Source organism: Giraffa tippelskirchi, chromosome 3 (assembly GCF_054371585.1).
Source record: "Giraffa tippelskirchi isolate mGirTip1 chromosome 3, T2T-mGirTip1v1.2.pri, whole genome shotgun sequence".
Taxonomy (NCBI): domain Eukaryota; kingdom Metazoa; phylum Chordata; class Mammalia; order Artiodactyla; family Giraffidae; genus Giraffa; species Giraffa tippelskirchi.
The window spans coordinates 20078329-20099741 of record NC_137277.1 but is presented as its reverse complement, the minus strand read 5'-3'; the positions used below and the strand labels follow the sequence as shown (position 1 = coordinate 20099741).

General features: G+C 39.4%; 1 protein-coding gene across 22 annotated transcripts in view; it reads left to right on the top strand.

The window, feature by feature from the left end:
• The first annotated feature begins 235 nt into the window (after positions 1–235).
• Positions 236–21413, top strand: part of ATP6V0A1 (ATPase H+ transporting V0 subunit a1) — a 54835-nt gene continuing 33657 nt past the window's right edge. For 17 of the 22 annotated variants that reach the window (XR_014078937.1, XR_014078936.1, XM_081577528.1 and 14 more), the window contains exons 1-5: positions 236–338; positions 2238–2401; positions 14296–14374; positions 15534–15631; positions 16713–16841. Coding sequence is in view for 20 of the 22 variants with exons in the window: in XM_081577528.1 (XP_081433654.1) it covers positions 2285–2401; positions 14296–14374; positions 15534–15631; positions 16713–16841 (423 nt within the window). In the remaining 2 variants the exon portion in view is untranslated. Of the gene's footprint in view, positions 339–654; positions 719–2237; positions 2402–14295; positions 14375–15533; positions 15632–16712; positions 16842–21413 lie in introns of all 22 variants that reach the window. The other 5 variants (XM_081577529.1, XM_081577526.1, XM_081577519.1 and 2 more) reach the window with 2 other exon arrangements.

The following is a 21413-nucleotide window of genomic DNA, read 5'->3' as shown; positions in this document are numbered from 1 at the left end:
CTTATTAGTGAACACGGATTCTGAAGAGCTCAATTACTTAAGGCCGCCAGCACCTGCGCCGCAGCCAGCCTTCTCCGGCCTGCAGCCGCGGCTGCGGGAACAAGATGGCGTCAGCACGCAGGGTATCGCTCACGCCCCCGCGACTCCGCAATGCGGCCTCCGGCTGAGGCCGCACCCCATTGGCCAATGGCAATGAGGTCATCGTGGGGGCGGTGGGCGGTGGCGGCGCGGAGGCGGGGCTTTGCGGACGCACGCACGTCGAGGTGCGGCTGCCAGGAGCTGCGGAGGCTGCGGGCTTGGTTTGTGGCGGCTGCCTTGGCGGCGGCCCCCGACTGGAGGTGAGCGGGGGCTGTAGGTACAGCGCGGCCGGGAGCGGCCTTTGAGGGGCAAAGCAAGCCCTTCTAATGCCCCCCTCGGTTGTCAAAGGAATTAGCAGGGGCTTCAAGTCCCTGAGAGGAAATGGGGGTTCACCCCTCCTCGGGTACCCTTCCTGTGGGCAGAAGAACAAGAGGTTCACTCTTTTGGAGGCCCCGATCCCTTCTCCCATTTACGTGGAAGGTGGAGAAACTGAAGGTTATTGGGAAGGCAGAAGAATTGGGGGTCTTCTTAAAGGGACTCCCATTTGAGGGTTCTCCCCTTCATTCCCCTCTCCAGGAGGTAGGTGTGCCTGGGCCCGGAGAATTCCTGCTTCTCGCTGGATAGACAGGAAATGAGGCAGGTGAACTTGAATACCTCGTTAAGGGAGGCGAGGGCGGGATGGCAGTTGTGAGGCAGGAGGGCTCGGGAGCACTTTATTTGGACGCCTCTTGGGTAGGATTCCTGTTTCTTCCTATTTTGCTTTGTGACCCTCCCAACACCCCCGGATCGCTATGGCCTTTTTATTTTTCGATTTGGCTCCAGTGGGACAGAGATGTTCTAGGGAGACTTGTAATCATTAAAGAGCAGAAACAGGGAGGCAACCCATTGGAGGTTGTCATTATCGGCAGCCTCTGAACTATGCTGATCTGGCATAATTTTATGTGCTTAGAGGTTGTGGAATCTCTTCGTGTTGGGGGGTGGAGTGGGGACTGTTAACAGCTGTTTTGGATGAGTCAGGTGTAGGCAGTCTCAAAGTCAAGCTACATAATCTCTTGAGAAATTCTTGCTTCTATCTGAATGTGTTGTTTTGCTGCCTTGAATGTCAAATGCACAAAGGTTTTGTCATTCAGATTTCTCAAAATGTCTCCCAGGCTTCCGGAGAAATAGCTCTTCCTTTGATGCCAGTTTCGCCTATCATTAGGAATGCTCTCATGATACCAGAAATAACGTGCATTTTTACTGTACAGTCCGTGCCTTACAATAGCCGACTGAGAATAAATAATTGCAGTTTCAGGACCACTGATAGCGCCAATTGTCTTTCCTACCCGGTAACGGTAAGACCGCCCCAGAAGGATATCTTTATTGGCTCAGTCATGAGAAGCTTTAACAGAGGGAAGAACGTAGTTAATCTTGAAGGTGGGGATAAAAAAACAGAAAGCTGCGGAGGTTGAAAGCTTATTCTCTGACGATAAAATTGCTTTGTCATTTCATGTGTTCCCATCATGTTTGACTTGAAGTTGGGCTTAATGTGTAAGCTGTTTCTGTGTGTGTGTGTAGAAGTTAACGCTCATGTGTTTAGATTCTTTGGGGAGGAAATGGTGTTTTGTGAGTTTGAAAAGGTAAATCCTTTAAGGTAGCTGTTCCTTGAGGGCAGTGCTGGGACTTTGGCTGTTAGAAATTGGCAGTAGAGGATAGAAGACTAATCTCAACGGAGACATCCTTTTTGAGAGGGTAATGGAAGTCTCTTCTGATTGTTTCCCGACACAGGCATAAACAAAAAAAGATCTCTGTGAATGTCACTGCCTTATAATACTGTGTCCAGGGTATTTAAAGAGCTGTTTTGGGCTCCCAGTTCCTGTTTTTAATCTGAATACATTCTTATGTATTGAGATGTCCCACATTATTGTCATTTGATCCTGATGTTGACTGCAAAGGAAGTGACTGTTCATCAGTCACTCTTCACAAGAGGATTCAGTAACAGCCTTTGCAATTTTTTCTTTCTCTCTTTCTAAGCTAAGGATGTCAAAACAGATGATAAAGATCTGTCAGCATGGAGTGGGAGAAATGAAATAAAACATGGAAGAGGCCTCCTGGGGTGTTGTTTGCTTTCAGTCCTCTTGGTAGTTCCAAGGTCACGTAATTTTCTCTCTTTGCTTTAGGTTGCAGAGAAATCCCGGTACTCAGCTGACCAGTCCTTTCTGCCACCATGGGGGAGCTTTTCCGGAGTGAGGAGATGACACTGGCCCAGCTTTTTCTACAGTCAGAAGCTGCTTATTGTTGTGTCAGTGAATTAGGTGAACTTGGAAAGGTTCAGTTTCGTGATGTAAGTAGTTACGGCACCGCTTCTTGATTACCACTGAACTTTATTTTTCTTGTTATGGCCAATTGCCTCATGACAAATGTTTTGCTTTTTATTTGCAAAAATAACATTATAGTACTGGCTTATTACTGGAAGAGTGTACATTTCAAGTTGTCTTTGCACAGGTGAAAGTGATTTGTGCTGATCCTTCCACACTTACTAGCCTATTCTGTGGAGGATAATCTGAAGCATGCTCAGCATAATTGCTTGAAATGCAGATGGACAGCCTCCATCCTCAGCCTTCAAAAGTTCAAGGCTCGAACTTTACTTTTGGGCTCCTTAACACCCATAGTAGGGTATATTTAAGAGGTGTCATAGCTCTGCGTGCAATAGGATGTATTTATTACAAAATCTGAAGCATCCAGTTACAGATACATAGTGCATAAGGGTATACTGAATACTCACTGTTTTGAAGCATTGTGCTAGGCACTTTGGAGGAGATAGCAAAAGAAAGTGAACAATCTAAGTATTAAAAAAAAAAGTATGTACTATGAGGCTTACAATCTGATGAAGGCACAATCTACGGTGCTGAAAGGAGGGGGCAGTTAACAGTTCCCTGTTATGCAATCTCAAAGCTCCATGTACCTCTTGTTTATAGCATTCATCAGAGTCCGATTTTCTGTTCATCGGTGTAAGTGACTGATTAAAGAATGTCTCTTGTACAGTGATCTTAGCACCAGGAAGATAGAGACATTCACTATTATATCCTTAGTGCCCACATATAAAGATAATATTTGTTGGAATGAATGGATAGATGAAAGAGGAGTGGTCAGAAAAGTGTGGAATTAATCAGTTTTGACTTCCTGGAATCGGCAAGCTTTCTGGAAGTTCTCAGTCTGAGCTGAAATTGCACAAATATAACCCAATTACAAGGTCTCATTCCTTTTTCTCTTTAAACCCTCTTATATTACCTCTCTTCAAATGTTCTCCTACCTAACTCAACTAATGCATCAATATTCTTCCAGGTTTTTAGACTTGAAGGCTAAATCAAACCTAACTCATCCTTAATTTGCAGTCCTTTATTTTGTCCTATGTCTCCCTACCTAACACCATCATGTGTATTCAGTGTTCTTAACTTTTACGTCAATCATTAAAAAATTAATAGGGATTAATAAAGTGAATATTTATTTTAGTTCCAGACCACTACAATAAAGTATCTCAATAAATCGAGTTACGCAAATGTTTTGGTTTCCCAGTACATTTAAAAGTTATGTTGGGAATTCCCTGCTGGTCTAGTGCTTAGGATGCCTCACTTTCATTGCTAAGGGCACAAGTTCAATCCTTGATTGGAAGATTAAGATCCCGCAAGCTGAGTGGCGTGGCCAAAAGAAAAAGTTATGTTTATGCCATAGACTGTAGACTACACCAAAGTCTATTAAGTGTGCAATAGCATTGTGTCTAAAAAGAAGTACATACATTAATTTAAAAATACTTTGTTGCTAGAAAATGCTAACCATCATCTTAGCCTTCAACAAGTGGTAATCTTTTTGCATTCAAAAGATTACTGATCACCATAACAGATACAATAATGAAAAAGTTTGAAATGTTGGGAAAATTACCAAAATGTGACAGAGACAGAAAGTGAGCAAATGCTATTGAAAAATGGCACTGATCAACCAACCTTCCTCGATGCAAGGATGCCACAGACCTTCAGTTCATAATACAATATCTGCAAAGCGCAGTAGTGTGAAATACAGTAAAATGAGTTACGCCTGTAACTACGTTTCTATTATCTAATTAAAGAGAACTACTCCACAAATAATTGAAAACGCCTGTGTATCCTTCCGTGCCATTCATTTCTCTCTCCTCCCCTACAAAGGTGATCTCTACAGTGATCTTTGCTTTTGTCATTCCTTTGTGTTTTTTCCCCCCACTTTTGCAGTGTATATGTGTATGTATGTATCACTAAATAATAATATATGGTATAATTTTGTATGTTTTAAAACTATGTACATGGTTTCATATTGTATATATCCTTCAACAAGTGGTTTTTAAATTTAACACTGTGAGAGTTAACCATGTTGATACAGGTAGTATCAACCCATATAGGTTAAATTGCTGTATAATTATTGTAAGAGTATACAGTTTAGCATTTTTTCCTTCTGATGAATATTTTGGTTGATTGCAGTTGTTTGCTCTGTAGTGGTACAGTGAAGATTCATATATATATGTATATATTATATATATATATATATCGTGGTATACATATGTGATAGTTTCTCCTCTGTATATTTTATGTATATATCGTGGTATACATATGTGATAGTTTCTTCAGGGCAGTGGTTCTCAAACTTTTTGGTCTGAGGACCTCTTTACGCTCTTAAAAAATTATTGAGGACCCTAGAGGGCTTTTATGTGAGTTACAGTTATTGATATTATTGTACTGGAAATTAAAACTGAGAGATGTTTGAAGTATTTATTTATTAAATCATTTAAAAATTATAATAAGCCCACTACATGTTACCATAACTTTTTTATGAAAAATAACTATTTTACAAAACGAAAAAAAACAATTTTGAGAAGAAGGGTATGGCTTTTACAACTTTTGAAAATCTTTCAGTGTCTGAATTAGTGGAAGACAGCCTGATTGGTACTTGTTTCTGCAGTCTGTCGTGACGTATCTGATAAGCCTCTGGGAAATTTCACTGCACACTTATGAGAGGATGAGAATGCAAAGGGCAAATAATGTCTTAGTGTTACATGAAAATGGTATTGCTCTCATGAACCTTCTGCTGCTCCAGGGATTATAACCAGGAGGGGCATTGCTGAACATCGTGTGTGTCCCTGTTAGATGTAGTCAGAATCTATACTTCACAGTGAATGTACCTGTTCATGCTCCCATCGCTGGCTGAAGAGTTCCTTTTGTTCCACAATTGTGCCAACACTTCTCTGCTCAGACAGAAGGAAATTTGCCCATGTGATGGTTATGAAGTGGTATCTTATTGTTTTAATTTGCACCTTTTAGATTAGTATATTTAGTATCTTATTATTTGTTTATTGAACATAATGGGTTTCATTTTCCATGAATGTCTGTCCATATTATCTGCCTATTTTTCTGTTGAGTTTGCTTGTCTTCGGCTCACTGACTTGTAGGATTTTTTTTTAAAGTTCTTCTTGTACTCTGGAAGCTAATCTTTTCTAATCCTCTGCTGGTAACTTCTAGGCTGTGGCTTGTCTTTTCCCTCTGTTCATGGTATAGTTTGTTGTATATGTATATTTCATTTTTCTTTTTTTGTTATTAGTATTTTCTTTTTTTCCTAAATTTTTATCGTGAAAAATTTCAAGCCTGAGTACTCTGGTGTAGATTCATTAGTTGTTAATATTTTGCTGCAGTTGATACAGTCTTTTTTTATTGCACTATCAGAGTGAGCTGTCTCCTTCAAACCCTTTTTCTTTCTTTCTTCTTCTTTTACCTTCAGTAACGTGTTGATAAAGTGTAAGACCAAGCTGATACTAGTTAGGATTGTGTTCAGCTGTATGTAACTGAAAACCCAAATGATAGGGGTATACTTTTCTCATGTAACATGAAGCCCAGCTTCACACTGTCATCAGCGTCCTAAGATCACTTTGTATTTCTGTTTGAATATCCTTGAGCACTTGGCTTTTGTCCTTACAGATGATCACCACCACTCGCAGCATTTCATCCATATTCTAGGCAGGAAGAAGTGCAAGGAGGAAGGGGAAGTACTTACATATGGAGGAAAACAATTTTCCCAGAAATCCTCATCAGACTTTGCTAATTAATCATTGGCCAAAATTATGGTGTAATCTAGCTGCAAGGAAGTTTGGGAAATGTGGTTTGTTTTTTTTTTTTCCAACTGATCTGCTACTGCCCTGAACAAAATTGGGATTTTTGTTAATAAGGAAATAGAGCAGAATGCTTTGTGTCTATCATATAGTATGCTTGTCTTGCTCCTAACTTTAAGGGTAATCTTTTAGATTTTTTATAATTTAAATAGGATGTGTATTCTTAATTTGTTGGGAAAATTCTATTAGATTATGCAGATTCCTTTCCTTTTCTGGTTTTTCTGAAGTTGTCACAAATGGTTGTGGAATTTTACTGAATGCCTTTTGTTTATTGAGATTACCATTAAAAAAATTTTTTTTTCTCCTTTAAATCTGTTAATTTGGTGAATTACATAGGCAATTTTTTCCCTACTAATTTTTTTTAACAGCTTTACTGAGATACAATCCACATACCATACAGTTTGTCCATTTCAAGTGTACAGTTCAATGATTTTTATTATATTCACAGAATTGTACAACCATCACCACACTCAATCTTGGAACATTTTCATTACACCAAGAAGAAACCCTGTACCCATTAACAGCCCCTCCCCATTTCCTCCCAGCCCCACTCCCCACCTCCAGCCCTTGGCAACCACCAATCTTCATTGCTGTTTCTGTGGGTTTGCCTATTCTGGACATTTCATTTGAGTGGAATCATATAATATGCAGTCTTTTGTGTCCGGCTTCTTTCACTTACCATAAAAGTTCAACTATATTGTAGCTTGTATGTGTTCTTTTCTTTCTTTTTTGTATCTTTTTTTAACTATGAACATATGCAGCATATTAAAATGAGTAGTTTTAGTATAAGTAATTCTTACTTATCTTCTGTACAAAAGATATCGCCCTGGGTTTTAGAGAGACAATTAAAACATGTTTCGTTGCTTGACTTGTTCAAAGTCTTCTGTGGCTTCTCTGCCCTCATTCATTTTTTCTCTTTGACATACTAGTCTATTCTTCAGGCCCTTACTGTCCAGCACTTAGGATCATAATGACAACTTAAATTTTTCGAACAGATGCCATGTTGAACATTTTGCATTATTATTGCAGGCATTCCTCACAGCAACCTCAGAAGTAGAAGTATCAGTACTTCACTCCTTTTGTGGCTGAATATTTTCCATTGTATGTATATACCACCTTTTGTTTATTCATTCATTAGTTGATGAACGTATTTGAGTTGTTTTCACTTCTTGGTTGTTGTGAATAACATTGCTGTATAAACATTTGTGTACAAGTATGTGTTTAAGTACCCATTTTCACTTCTTTTGGGTATATACTTAGGAGTATATACCTGGAGTTGCTGGGTCATTGGTAATTCGAACACTTTGAAGAACCTCCTCACTGCTTTCCACAGCAGCCATACCACTTTACATTCCTACCAGCAATGTAAGAGAGTTCCAGTTCCTTCATATCTTGACCAACACTTGTTGTTATTTTTAAAAATATATATATTTATTATAGCCATCCTAATGGGTGTGAAGTGATATCTCACAGTGGTTTTGATTTGCATTTCCTTGGTGGCAAATGATGTGGAACTTTCTTCACATGCTGCTTGTTGTTGTTCAGTTGCTAAGTCATGTCCAACTCTGCGACCCCATGAACTATAGCACACCAGGCTCCCCTGTCCTTCACTGTCTCCTACAGTTTGCTCAAATTCAAATCCATTGAGTCAGTGATGCTATCTAACCATCTCATCCTCTACCGCCCCCTTCTCCTTTTGCCTTCAATCTTTCCCAGCATCAGGATCTTTTCCAGTGAGTCAGCTTTTCACATCAGGTGGCCAAATTATTGGAGCTTCAGCTTCAGCATCAGTCCTTTCCATGAATATTCAGGGTTGATTTCCTTTAGGATTGACTGGTTTGATCTCCTTGCAGTCCAAGGGACTCGCAAGAGTCTTCTCCAGCCCCACAGTTCAAAAGCATCAATTCTTTGATGTTCAGCTTTCTTAATGGTCCAACTCTCACGTCCATAGGTGACCACTGGAAAAACCGTAGCTTTGACTGTATGGGCCTTGTCAGCAGAGTGATGTCTCGGCTTTTTAATATGCTGTCTTGATTTGTCATAACTTTCCTTCCAAGGAGCAAGCATCTTTTGGCTGCAGTGAATTGGGAGCCCAAGAAAATAAAATCTGTCACTGCTTTCACTTTTTCCCCTTCTATCTGCCATGAAGTGATGGGACTGGGTGCCATGATCTTAGTTGTTTTTGTTTTAATCGGAGGATAATTGTTTTACAATATTGTGTTAGTTTGTGCCATATATCAACATGAATTAGCTGTAGGTATACCCATGGCTGATCTTAGTATTTTTATTGTTGAATTTTAAGCCAGTTTACAGGCCATTTGTACAGACTTTTTTTAAAAGCATAAAATTATCCTTGGAAGGTTGAGAAACTTGGTCATGAGGTGTACTTCAAAAGAATTTTATGGTTCAGTGTCCTAATAATTTTATTAGGATTTTTTCATTTATATTTATAGTGTATACTGACCTGTAATTGTCCATCCTGAAACTATTCTTATTTTGGTATTAAGATTATATTGGCCAATCTCACTTATTGGTTGAGGAGTGTTCCTTTTCATTTTTTTCCTTATTGGAATAATTTTTCTAACCTTTGGGCATTTCTAGTCTTTGAAAGAGCCTATCTTTAAACCTTCTAGGCCTGGTGTTTTTAGATGGGTATATTTTAACTGTTGAAATTTCTATCTGTAATGGACGTTTTTTTATTCTCATGTTTATTTATGCCATCTCTTAGTCTTATAAAAATTTGGTCCATTTTGTCTTTTCATATAACCTGCTTTTAAGAAAAAATGGTAAAGAGGAAGAAACGAAAACATCAGCTTTTGATTTGGGGGAATCTTCTCTGGACTTTGTTTTGTTCTGGAACTTTCATCCATTTCTGCTCTTTGTTATTTTCTATGTCCTATTTCCTTTTTTTTAAACTTCTTTAATAATTAACAATTATTTTTTTAGTCTTTCCTATTTATTTTTAAGTCTGTAAAGTTCTTTTTAAATACCGCCTTAAGTGCATCCTACAGAGTTTGACCTTTACCATTTTCACTATCATCCCATTCTAACTATTTTAAGATTTTCAGGGGCTTTCATGGTATTCTAGTGATTAAGACTCTGCTCTCTCACCACCTGGGGCCTGAGTTCAATCCCTAGTTGGGAAACTCAGATTCTGCAAGCCGTGCACCCACCCATATTTAGAATTTCCAAATATGTTAAGTTGTATTTTTTATATGGATTTCTGACTTAATTGCATAGTAATCAAAGAACATTTTATGGTACCAGTTCTATACTGAGACTTACTGAATGACCTATTTTGTGATTAGCTTTTATAAATGAACTTTTTAAAAAATTTATTATTTTTTTAATTTATTTGGCTGCCTCAGATTTTAGTTGCCGTACATAAGATCTTTTGCTACTATGCTTGGGCCCAAGGCACATGGGATTTAAGTTCCCTGACCAGAGTTTGAACCTGAGTCCCCTGCATTGCAAGGCAGATGCTTAACTACTGGACCACCAAGGAAGTTCCTATAAATGAACTCGTATTAGATGAAAGATGCATCCAATCTATTGGATGCAGTGATAGAAAATGTGTGTGTGTGTGTGTGTGTGTTAGATTAAGCTGATGTTGTTCAGATTTTCTGCGTCCCTTATATTTGGTGAACTTGATATATCAATGGTTTTAAAATTATATTAAATTTCCCACTATGTGGACAAGTTTGTCAGTATCTCCTTGTAGTTCTGTTAGTGTTTGCTTGAAATATTTTGGAGACGCCTTGCCCAGATATTTCAGGAGTCCTTACCGAAACAGGCTGTGGTGTGGCTGCAGTTGAACCTTGACTCCTGATTATGAAACCAGTAAATTTAACCATGAGTCTTGTGGCTACCTTCACTTCAGAATGTCTTGTTTATTGAAGTGGAAATTTCTGAATGAGAGGTCAAGGTACTGCCTGCTCAGTGAGGAAAAAAACAAACTCAAAACCCAAATAAACATTTTATTAGGGACACACAAGTTTGGAATTGTTCTTTTCCTGAGAATTGTTCTGATTATCATCATGTAGTGATTCTCTTAATCTCTAACAATGCTTTTTACCATAGATTCCATCTAAGATTAATATGATACATAATACCAATAATTTCCTTACTAGCCTCTCTGTTACCAGTCTTTCTCTTACAGCTCATTCTTCACATACAATATTCTTCAAAACAGTAAATCTTAAAAAAAAAAAGTAAAAATCAGATCATTTGATTCCATATTATTGCCCAGAGGACAAAGTCTTCCACATCCTGCTTCTTGCATTCCCTCATCTTCATCTGTAGAAAATGTCCCCCATTCTCTGAGAATATGATTGATTTATGTCTCTGAGTCACTTGTCATGGTCTTTCTGCTTCCATTCTATTTCTGCTTGTTGAACTCTGCCTCATTGCCAGCTCAGGTGTTATCTTTGTGCATTTTTTCTCTTTGTTCCCCAAGATAGAATTAGTTATTCCTTGTGTGTGTGTCTGTTTCCCTTTTTTTTTCCCCTCATTTTTTTTTATGGAGGTAAACTTTTATATTCAATGAAATGCATAGATCTTAGGAGTACAAACTGATGATTTTGGTAAATGTATACACCTTTATAAACATCACCCCAGTCAAGATACAGAATGTTTCCAGCAGTCCAGAAAGTTATCTCGTGCCCACTTCTGGTCAGTCCCTACCCACCATAGGTAATCACTGTTTTGATTTCTACCATCATAGATTAGTTTTGCCTGTTCTTAAACTTCATGTAAATGAATGATACAGTACAGACTCTTTTTTTTTTCTTTTATTACCCAGACTCATGTCTAACTTCTTTCACTCATTCAACTTCATGTTCTTGAGATTTAATCTCATTTTATATATATCTGTAGTTGATTCTTTTTTATTCCATGATATGAACATAATCACAGTGCTTTTATCCAGTCTGCTGTTGATGGATATTTGGATCATTGCTAATTCAGGGCTATTGTGAATAAAGCTGCTGTAAACATTCTTTTTTTCTTTAGCTGTACCACACAGCATGTGGGACCTTAGTTCCCTGACTAGGAATCGAACCCATGCCCCTTGCTACAGTGGAAGCATGGCGTCTTAATCACTGGACTGCCAGCGAAGTCATTATGAACATTCCTGAACAAGTTTCTGTGAACATGTTTTCATTCTCCTTAAGCAGGTGCCTAGTGGTAGAATACTGTTCATACTGTTCATGGGGTTCTCAAGGCAAGAATACTGAAGTGGTTTGCCATGCCCTTCTCCAGTGGACCACAATCTGTCAGACCTCTCCACCATGACCCATCCGTCTTGGGTGGCCCCACACGGCATGGCTTAGTTTCATTGAGATAGACAAGGCTGTGGTCCGTGTGATCAGATTAGCTAGTTTTCTGTAGTTTTAGTTTTAGTGTGTCTGCCCTCTGATGCCCTCTCGCAACACTTACCGTCTTACTTGGGTTTCTCTTACCTTGGGCCTTGGGTAATTCCTCTTGCCGCCGCCACCGGCCCCAGCCCCCGGCCTGGCCTAGCCCCTCTCGGCTGCCGCCCCCGGCCCCCAGCCCGGCCTAGGCCCTGTCAGCCGCTGCCCCCGGCCCCCGGCCCGGCCTAGCCCCTGTCGGCCGCCGCCCCTGGCCCCCGGCCCAGCCTAGCCAAAGAAAGGCAATGCCAAAGAATGGTCAAACTACCACACAATTGCACTCATCTCACATGCTAGTAAAGTAATGCTCAAAATTCTCCAAGCCAGGCTTCAGCAATACGTGAACCGTGAACTTCCAGATGTTCAAGCTGGTTTTAGAAAAGGCAGAGGAGCCAGAGATCAAATTGCCAATATCTGCTGGATCATCGAAAAAGCAAGAGAGTTCCAGAAAAACATCTATTTCTGCTTTATTGACTATGCCAAAGCCTTTGACTGTGTGGATCACAATAAACTGTGGAAAATTCTGAAAGAGATGGGAATACCAGACCATCTGACCTGTCTCTTGAGAAACCTGTATGCAGGTCAGGAAGCAACAGTTAGAACTGGACATGGAACAACAGACTGGTTCCAAATAGGAAAAGGAGTACGTCAAGGCTGTATATTGTCACCCTGCTTATTTAACTTATATGCAGAGTACATCATGAGAAACGCTGGGCTGGAAGAAACACAAGCTGGAATCAAGATTGCCGGGAGAAATATCAATAACCTCAGATATGCGGATGACACCACCCTTATGGCAGAAAGTGAAGAGGAACTAAAGAGCCTCTTGATGAAGGTGAAGGAGGAGAGTGAAAAAGTTTGCTTAAAGCTCCACGTTCAGAAAACTAAGATCATGGCATCTGGTCCCATCACTCCATGGGAAATAGATGGGGAAACAGTGGAAACAGTGTCAGACTTTACTTTTTTGGGCTCCTGAATCACTGCTGATGGTGACTGCAGCCATGAAATTAAAAGACGCTTACTCCTTGGAAGGAAGGTTATGGCCAACCTAGATAGCATGTTTAAAAGCAGAGACGTTACTTTGCCAACAAAAGTCCATCTAGTCAAGGCTATGGTTTTTCCAGTGGTCATGTATGGATGTGAGAGTTGGACGGTGAAGAAAGCTGAGCGCCGCAGAATTGATGCTTTTGAACTGTGGTGTTGGAGAAGACTCTTGAGAGTCCCTTGGACTGCAAGGAGATCCAATCAATCCATCCTAAAAGAGATCGATCCTGGGTGTTCATTGGAAGGTCTGATGTTGAAGCTGAAACTCCAATACTTTGGCCACCTCATGCGAAGGGTTGACTCATTGGAAAAGACCCTAATGCTGGGTAGGATTGGAGGCGGGAGGAGAAGGGAACGACAGAGGATGAGATGGTTGGATGGCATCACCGACTCGATGAACATGGGTTTGGGTAGACTCCAGGAGTTGGTGATGGACAGAGAGGCCTGGCGTGCTGCAATTCATGGGGTCGCAGAGAGTCGAACACGACTGAGCGACTGAACTGAACTGAGTGGTAGAATGCTTAGTCATGAGGTAGGTAGGTGAATGTTTATAGGAAACTGCCAACAACATTTTGCTTACTCTTTAATAATATTTTTCACAAAAGTTGTATTGATTGGTTTCTGCTGTAGGGCTGATAGCTCTTCAAAACTGGGACATATTTTACTCTTTGGATTTATACCAGTGCCTAATACAGTGTCTGGTGCATATTTGGTGCTCCATAAATGTTGAGTAACTATTAGTTCTTTATTTGTATTGCTTTTATGGAACTTATCACATCTATCTTATGGGTTGTATTCATCTTTCTTCCCTATTAGGTTGCAAGCTTCTTAATGAGTAGGAATTTGTTTTATTCTTGTTTGTATTTCCCAGAATATCTTGTGGCATTGTTTTGAAAATTACTTGTGATGGGTGGATGATTGAATAAACAAACCTGTCATCTAGAAGGTAAAGACCCTGGGCAGAAAACTAAGAGAAGTTTGCTTTCTCTCTCTACCAATTGGGAAGAAGGAGAGAAGGAAAACCAGGCAGAGCTTCTATTATATCCACTGCCCAAATTTGGAAGGTGGTTGTGCTCACTGAGCCTTTTGGCCTGAGATGAACATTTCGTACTACTGTGTTTTGTCGTATTTCCTCCATTCCGGTAATAAAGTTGCAGCTGTGAGAGAAGGGTTTTTATGTTTCCTTGGTGTGACTGGTCCTAAAGCGGGTTGTGTGGATCAGTAGAAAGTTTTTTAATAGCATTGTATTATCCAATACTTTGGCCACCTGATGCAAAGAGCTGACTCATTGGAAAAGACCCTGATGCTGGGAAAGATTGAAGGCAGGAGGAGAAGGGGACGACAGAGGATGAGATGGTTGGATGGCATCACCGACTCGATGGACATGAGTTTGAGTAAACTCCGGAAGTTGGTGATGGACAGGGAGGCCTGGCGTGCTGTGGTCCATGGGGTCATGAAGAGTCAGAAACGACTGAGCGACTGAACTGAACTGACACATTGACATAGAATTAGGTTTTCACTTCACAGGACGTGTTGCTCATGAAAGAGAGGAAATGGATACAATATTTGAATATTTGGTATTCTGTTCTTATTTTGCAGTTAAATCCAGATGTGAACGTTTTCCAGAGGAAATTTGTGAATGAAGTTAGAAGATGTGAAGAAATGGACCGAAAGCTTCGTATGTGCATTTTGGTCTTGTCTGACGTTCCTCTAGTGACCCTTTGTCTTAAATTAGAGTCCTCTTCATAAAGGAAGAAAATACTATGAAAGGAAAAGGAGAGAGGAAAAATCTTGCAGTCTAACATGAAGATGAATTTCTTGTGCACAAGTAGATGTGTGGTATATCGGGCTTGGTGGTGCTTAATAGAAACTTTGAGATGACAAGGCTGCAAGCTGAAAATACTGTTTTGGTTTTTTTTCTATGAGAAAGGTTTTATGGCAGTGCTATACTATAGAATTCTGAGAGGTAGGACCTAGAACACCATCAATTTTAGATGGCAGCATAGCCAGCTTTAAATTGTCTATTTATGTGGGAAGAACCTAACATTTATTGAGGTACTATTGAGAGTTAGGGGGTTCATACACTTTATTTTGTTCATTCCTCACAGCATTCCTTCAAGATGGGTATCAGTTTCCTTATTTAAGTAAATGAGGAAGCTAAAGATCAGAGAGGTTAAGTGACATGCCCAAGAATATAAGTGGTCACAATGGGATCAGTGTTTGAATCCAGGTTGTCTGCCTCCAAAACCCAAGATCTTGCTGCTATATGATGCCAACTTTCAGTTAGGTGAATTTAGTCTCTGTGCTGAAAAAGAAGTCAGTAGTTATCACCTGAAAACACACTTTTCTCCTGTGTTTTAGGGCCTTTTCTGTGCTTTTGTTTCTTGTTTTGTTTACTTCAGAACTGACCTATTTTCAAATTTAATGAAAACCTTGTAGGTTGAGGTTGTCTCACTAGTGTGCTGAGTGTCAAATGTTCTACTGAGTAACACTCTACTATAGCTCTCCTCTGTACCAATATCTGTGAACAGAGCCATCATACAGGGTTGAGAGCTGACACAGATGAGAACCAGGGTTAAGATGAGAAGAGGGAAAGAAGACAGTAGTGGACTGATAAACCTCTTTGCAGAGACTGTGCTTTAGAGAATGTGGGGTAGGAGGGAGAGGAATGTGAAGAAAAAAGGATTTACAAGTTCTGCTTCTTTTATATGAAAAGTGTCTTTCTTAGAATGAAGCTCTTCTTAGCCAGGTTTGGGATCTTATTATTTTTTTCCTCAGATATTGGCAGTTCCAGATATGTGGAGCTAGACATGAATGTTTTGATTCTGTCGTTCTAGGATTTGTTGAGAAAGAGATAAGGAAAGCTAATATCCCAATTATGGACACTGGTGAAAACCCAGAGGTGCCCTTCCCCCGGGACATGATTGACTTAGAGGTAAATAATTCTTCGAGGAAGCCAGATAAGTTTCTTTCTATTTAGGGGCAGAAATTACTTTCCTAAGTAGATGGAAAGTAGAATAATTCTTACTGTCCTTGACTGTTGATTGCAAGTTGCTTGTGGATGGGATTAAAATGAATTTCCTTTTTTATGATATAAAAATCACTATGGTGTTAATATCTCCAATACTGTCACATGCCACTAAATTAATATATATTGGCTTGTTGAAACTTTATTGGATTAATGTTAATTTATCTAGTAACTTATTAATAATCTCATAAACTGAATAGCCAATAGACCTTTCAATCATTATTTTATCTAAAGTCCGCTGAGGGATTTAACCAAATGTATAACAGAATCTATAGACAAAGAGAGACTATTTTAAGCAAAAAAAAAAACCTTCATAAAGAAAACTGCCCTGGTAAAAACACAGTACAGTCATCCCTCAGTAACCAGGGAAGATTGGTTCCAGCCCTTCCCTCGATATCAAAATCTGCTGGTGTTAAAGACCCTTGTATAAAATGGCTGTAGTATTTGCCTATATCCTATGCTCATCCTCCCGTATACTCTAAATCCTCGCTGGATTACTTAACAATACCTAATACAATCCATAGACGCACAGAGTCGGACACGACTGAAGCGACTTAGCAGTAGCAGCAGCAATACAATGTAAATGCTATGTTAATCACTGTAAATACAATGTAGATCACAGGAAAAATAGTTGCTAGTGAGCAACAGATAAAAGTTTTGCTTTTTGGAACTTTCTGGAAAATGTTTCTCCCCAAATATTTTTGAACTGTGGTTAACTAACCATAACTATGATTAACTAAACAATCTGTGGATATGGAACCAAAGAATACACAGGGGCCAGATGTATTGCTGCGTAGATATGAAGATACCTTTGAACATTCAGTGTGGCCAGCATTCTGTGGTATGGATTAATTTCATTTAATTTCATTATTTTCATTAATTTCATTAATTTAATTAATTAATTTCATTTGTCTTTTAGAGCAAGCATTTTGAGCTTAGTGTGAGTTAATAGTTTGGTTGTTTTTTTGTTTGTTTTGTTTTTCTATAGGCTAATTTTGAGAAGATTGAAAATGAACTGAAGGAAATCAACACAAACCAGGAAGCTCTGAAGAGAAATTTCCTGGAACTAACTGAATTAAAATTTATACTTCGCAAAACTCAGCAGTTTTTTGATGAGGTCAGACTACTGTTTCTTCTAGTATTTAAGCAGCTGATATTACACCAGCACTAATGGGCCATATTTTTATTCCGATAATTATTTTAATTTGCTAGTTTGGAAACAATACCATTTCTGCACCCTGTTTTAGTTGAAGAAATGTCAGATTCTGTTCCGTTTTCCATGCAGTACACAGCCAGCCATGGTTTTGTATATTTTTGCATTTTCAGCAGTTTTTCATCTCAAGATGAGGAAAGGAACCCTAAAGTAGTTGTATAAACATAGATGAAATTTTACAGATGAAGGTAAGTATATGCTTGAAGCAACAGGAAAAAGTTATACATGAAATTGAAACAAAAATTTAATCTCCAAACTTTTTGTCATTAAATTTTAACTTGTATCCTCTATGGCTGCTTGTCAACCTTTGAGCATATTTTTAAGTACTCCAGATGGCAAGCACACTTAATTTGAGAGCTGTTTTTTATGTTGTATGGAAAATTGGTAGGATGCCTGTTTGAAATTCCTGGATTTTCCTCTAAACTCAACTTCAGTACCTTGTAGGGGCAAAATGTTAATAAGTTCCTGAGTTAAAAATGTAGGTGACTCAGTAGCCAGGGGACAGCTTGCTGAAGTGACCCCACCACAAGGATTTGGAACAAGGCTCTCAAAAGGCTTCCTTCTCCCAATTAAAGCTGGGGAGGAGTCTTAGCTTTCAGTGTGGACATGCTTTTTCTGATGGCCTAAAATATGGGTAATTCTTCTCTTTTATAGCTGTCTTTGCCACCCAGTTAGTAATACCATACATTTCATAGATTGTCCCAGTTCACTATTTAGTATGCCTTCCCATAAGTTTTTTTTTTTAAAAATTTTCAGCCACGCCTTGCCGCATGTTCCCTGACCAAAGATCAAATCCATGCCTCCTGTGGTAGAAGCACTGCACAGAGTCTTAACCACTGGACCACCAGGGAGACCACCCCATTAAGTTCTTTATTTCCTTTGCTCAACAACAAAAATTAGCCAAGCTTTTAAAAAACAAAAGGCCTACTTTAGTTAGTATCTGATAAGTCCTCAGTTTCACTTTTAACTTCTGTGTTTTGAAGAAAAAATAACTCTTCCTAGTTCTCTAGCCTGGAGCAGGGGTTTGCCAACCAGCAACATCAGCCTCACCTGGGAACTTGTCACAATGCCAGTTCTCAGTCCTCACTCCAGACTTACTGAATGAGAAACCCTGAGGGTGGGGCCCAGCGATCCGTTTTCACAGGGTGATTCTGAAGCATGCTAGTGTGAGAACCACACGGGGCTGGAGAAAGTCAACTGAAGACGTGATACCTTCCTCAGTAAATGAAGATCTGACTCAGAGAAACCATGCTAATTAACAAGATCTACTGGAGCCAGGGAAAGGGGGAAAAGCTCCTGGGAATTAAATTGCCTGGTCCTCCTGAGAATCAGAATCTGGCTACATATCAGGAGAGAATTGGTGTGAATATTCAGTTTGCTCACTGAGTTGAGAATTTTGAGACTGACGGTAACTTCTTTCACCAGTCCCGCATATCATCACATTAAAGGATGTGGGACAGTGTAATTAACTCTTTCCAAGTGTTTCAGGTCTTTTGCAACAGGCATGGTCACTTATGTCAAGTGGTTTTTGATGAACAAACAATCTGGAATTCCAGTATACTCACTGCCTAAACATTATTATTATTTAATAATGTTATTATTAAATAATCATTTAGTATTTAATAATAATAATACAACATTATCATTGTTGGATCATTTGAAGAGCACTTGCTCTTTGTGAGGCGTCAGCTGGGTAAGACATGATCTCTGTGTTCAAGGGCTATATCACTTAGTCATGTCTGGAAACATCCATGAACACAGTGACTCCCTAGGCTCACAGATAGTGTGCTTTGTATACATGTCCAAGCTGCTGCCCACAGATCCAAAGTAAACCTGGCCTCAAGATCAAAGCTCAGTTACTTTTATCATTATTGGGTACTTAGTTCTTTTACCTTCTCCCTGCTTTTTTCCCCCTTTTGATATAGCCTTTAGTTTACTGCTGAGATATTGATGAGATACATGAGAATGTTTTTCATATTCTCCTGAGTTTTAAGGATTAGGATAGACTCCCTAGTCTAGTTCATTCTGGGAGAAATTCTGAAAAAAGACTGACAAATGGACTCCCTTAAGGAAAATAGTTTTTTTAAGTCTTCATTTTATAATACAAAACAAACAAAAAAAAATAGTAAAAACAAAATAAGCAGAATCACTTGGAAAGATGATATAAGATTTTAAAATTGTAACTGTGGGTTTAGGAATTTTCTTTGTGGTTAATAGGTGTAAACATGAAATGCCCATCTTGAGAAGTCAGGCATGACTTTCACACCCTCTCCATTTTGCATCGTTTTCCCCCTTCTACTCATGCAAAGCATGTTTTTGAGCACGAGGCCTTGGCTGTGAGAGGCTCCTGCGGCTATCGTCATCAATCCCTCTATTTGCAGTGGCAGGAACCCCTCCTTTTCTCTCCTAGTGCACAGTCAGCATCTTGTCCACTCTTGCCATTAGCTCATAGCCTCAGCCAGGTCCCTTTCAATAGCCCCTGCCCTGCTGAGGCCAGACACAGTCTCAGGTTTCACTGCCAGGACAGGAGGCAGAGCCTCACAGAGTCAAGTACATCTGCACCTGCGAGTGCACACTTCACATGATGCAAAAGATCAGGAGACTTGGGACCTCAAGTCTCAGAAATGTAGACTTTTCATGAGCCTTTCTTCCATGCCTGAGATTATAATGTTTGCCAATGGCCTGAAACACTACCTATTTTAAACCCTTCTTTTGAATATAATTTGGTGAATATGATCAGTAATTTACAATAATGAGTTAGCAGAAAATGACTAAATCAGAAAATGATTCGCTGCATCTCCAGGCATAGGGGTTATGATTGGTCAGGTATGGAGAAGGGGAGAGGTAAACACATTGAATAGTCTTATGATTTATGATGATTACAAATTCAACTTAGCCATTTCTTATCCAGAGCATTTTAAATGACTTGTTAATGATTATCCTTTTCTCAGTCTTCTTGCTTATGAAGAACTGTAAGAGCTGGAGAGATTTCTCTGCATCTTTTACCATAAGCACCATAACATATGAGAGCGTAAAGAAGACTGGAAAAGTAATGGTTAATGGCATGCAGAGCCCTGCCTTCCTTTCCTTCTGAGTTTTCCATCCATCTGCTTTCTTTACTTTTCTTTCCCATCTGCCATCTCCTTTGGGGCTTGCGTGAATACCTTGGGTGATGAAGTATAATTTCTTTCTCATGTCAGTGGAAAGAAAAGTGTTTACTCTTGGTCATGTAGCTTGAGCTGGATGTGCTGCTTATACTGAAGTGTAGAAATAAAACTATTGAAGTTGTGCTACTTCCTCTTTCAAGGCATGGTTTTAGTATTCTGACTAGGGGAAGGGGTAAACCAGAGGGCATAGCAAGTAATGTAGAAGAACCTTGGTAGTACTTTTATGAGAGAGCCCAGATTAGGATTGAGATACTTGATGACATGGTTTTAGATATTGCTTTAAAGGTGCTCAGTTAGTGGTTCTGGACAGTTTCTCATCAGGCATGATTATTTCATTTGAAGGATTCTTAAGTTTGAAATGGTGTAATTATTAATTAGAATATTATTGTAAATTTGTATTTGATTTTAATTCTTCCTTTTTTTTTTTTTCGTATTCCCAGAGATTCTAGATGGAGCCTCCTCATTTAGAGGAGCACTGTTTGCTTTTCCATCAGTTCTCCCCTCTAGAGCACATATGTTTGCACTGAGGTTTATCTTTATGGTTTACTTAAACCAGGCATTGTGAACCATGCATAGAGTAGACAGGAGGCTTGTGAGTAGTGGTCAGTTTCACTGGTTTTTGCTAAGGGACATCCTAAGAGCAAGATGAAATGCTGTAGGTTACTCTGGATCCTCAAAGCAAGTTGCCTGTGGTTTGCAGTCAGCGGATTTGATTTTAAGTAGAAACAAGAATTGCGCACTTGAGAACAAGTGGTAACCCGTGCCCTCATTATCTCATCTTAAAGTTTCCCAAATCTCATGGTATTTCTCTGCACTTCTGGTGTGCCCACTGCCTAGCCTTCCTTTTTTTAAAAAAAGAAATTTTTATTTCTTTTTTCTTTTGGTTTTTTTTTTCTTTTTCATTGAGAGTTGATCCTGCTTATAGAATTTACTTCCCGAACAATTGCTTTCACTTGTTTAGACTTTCAGACTTATCTGGTTTATACTCAGTTCCCCACCCCCACCCTGTGACTTTACATTTATAGTCCTGTGACTGTCAAGAAGGGATCCCCTGTGGCATTTTTTTTTTTTTGATAGGGTTGATAAGAGTAGAATCAAACTGAAATTTGGAGTGAAGATGATGAGAAAAATTCTCCTGATTTCATTTTTATTTAGTTCTGCTTCTGAAAAGGAAGATTCCTCTGGCTCGCTTCTAGTCTTTGGTCAAACAGGTAGGGCATGGATATTGAAGCTGGGGAGATGAGGCAGTGGAGCGGTCAGTTGGCCTTCATTTCTTAGGGCAGCTCCTCCTCCCTGGTGGGAGGAAACA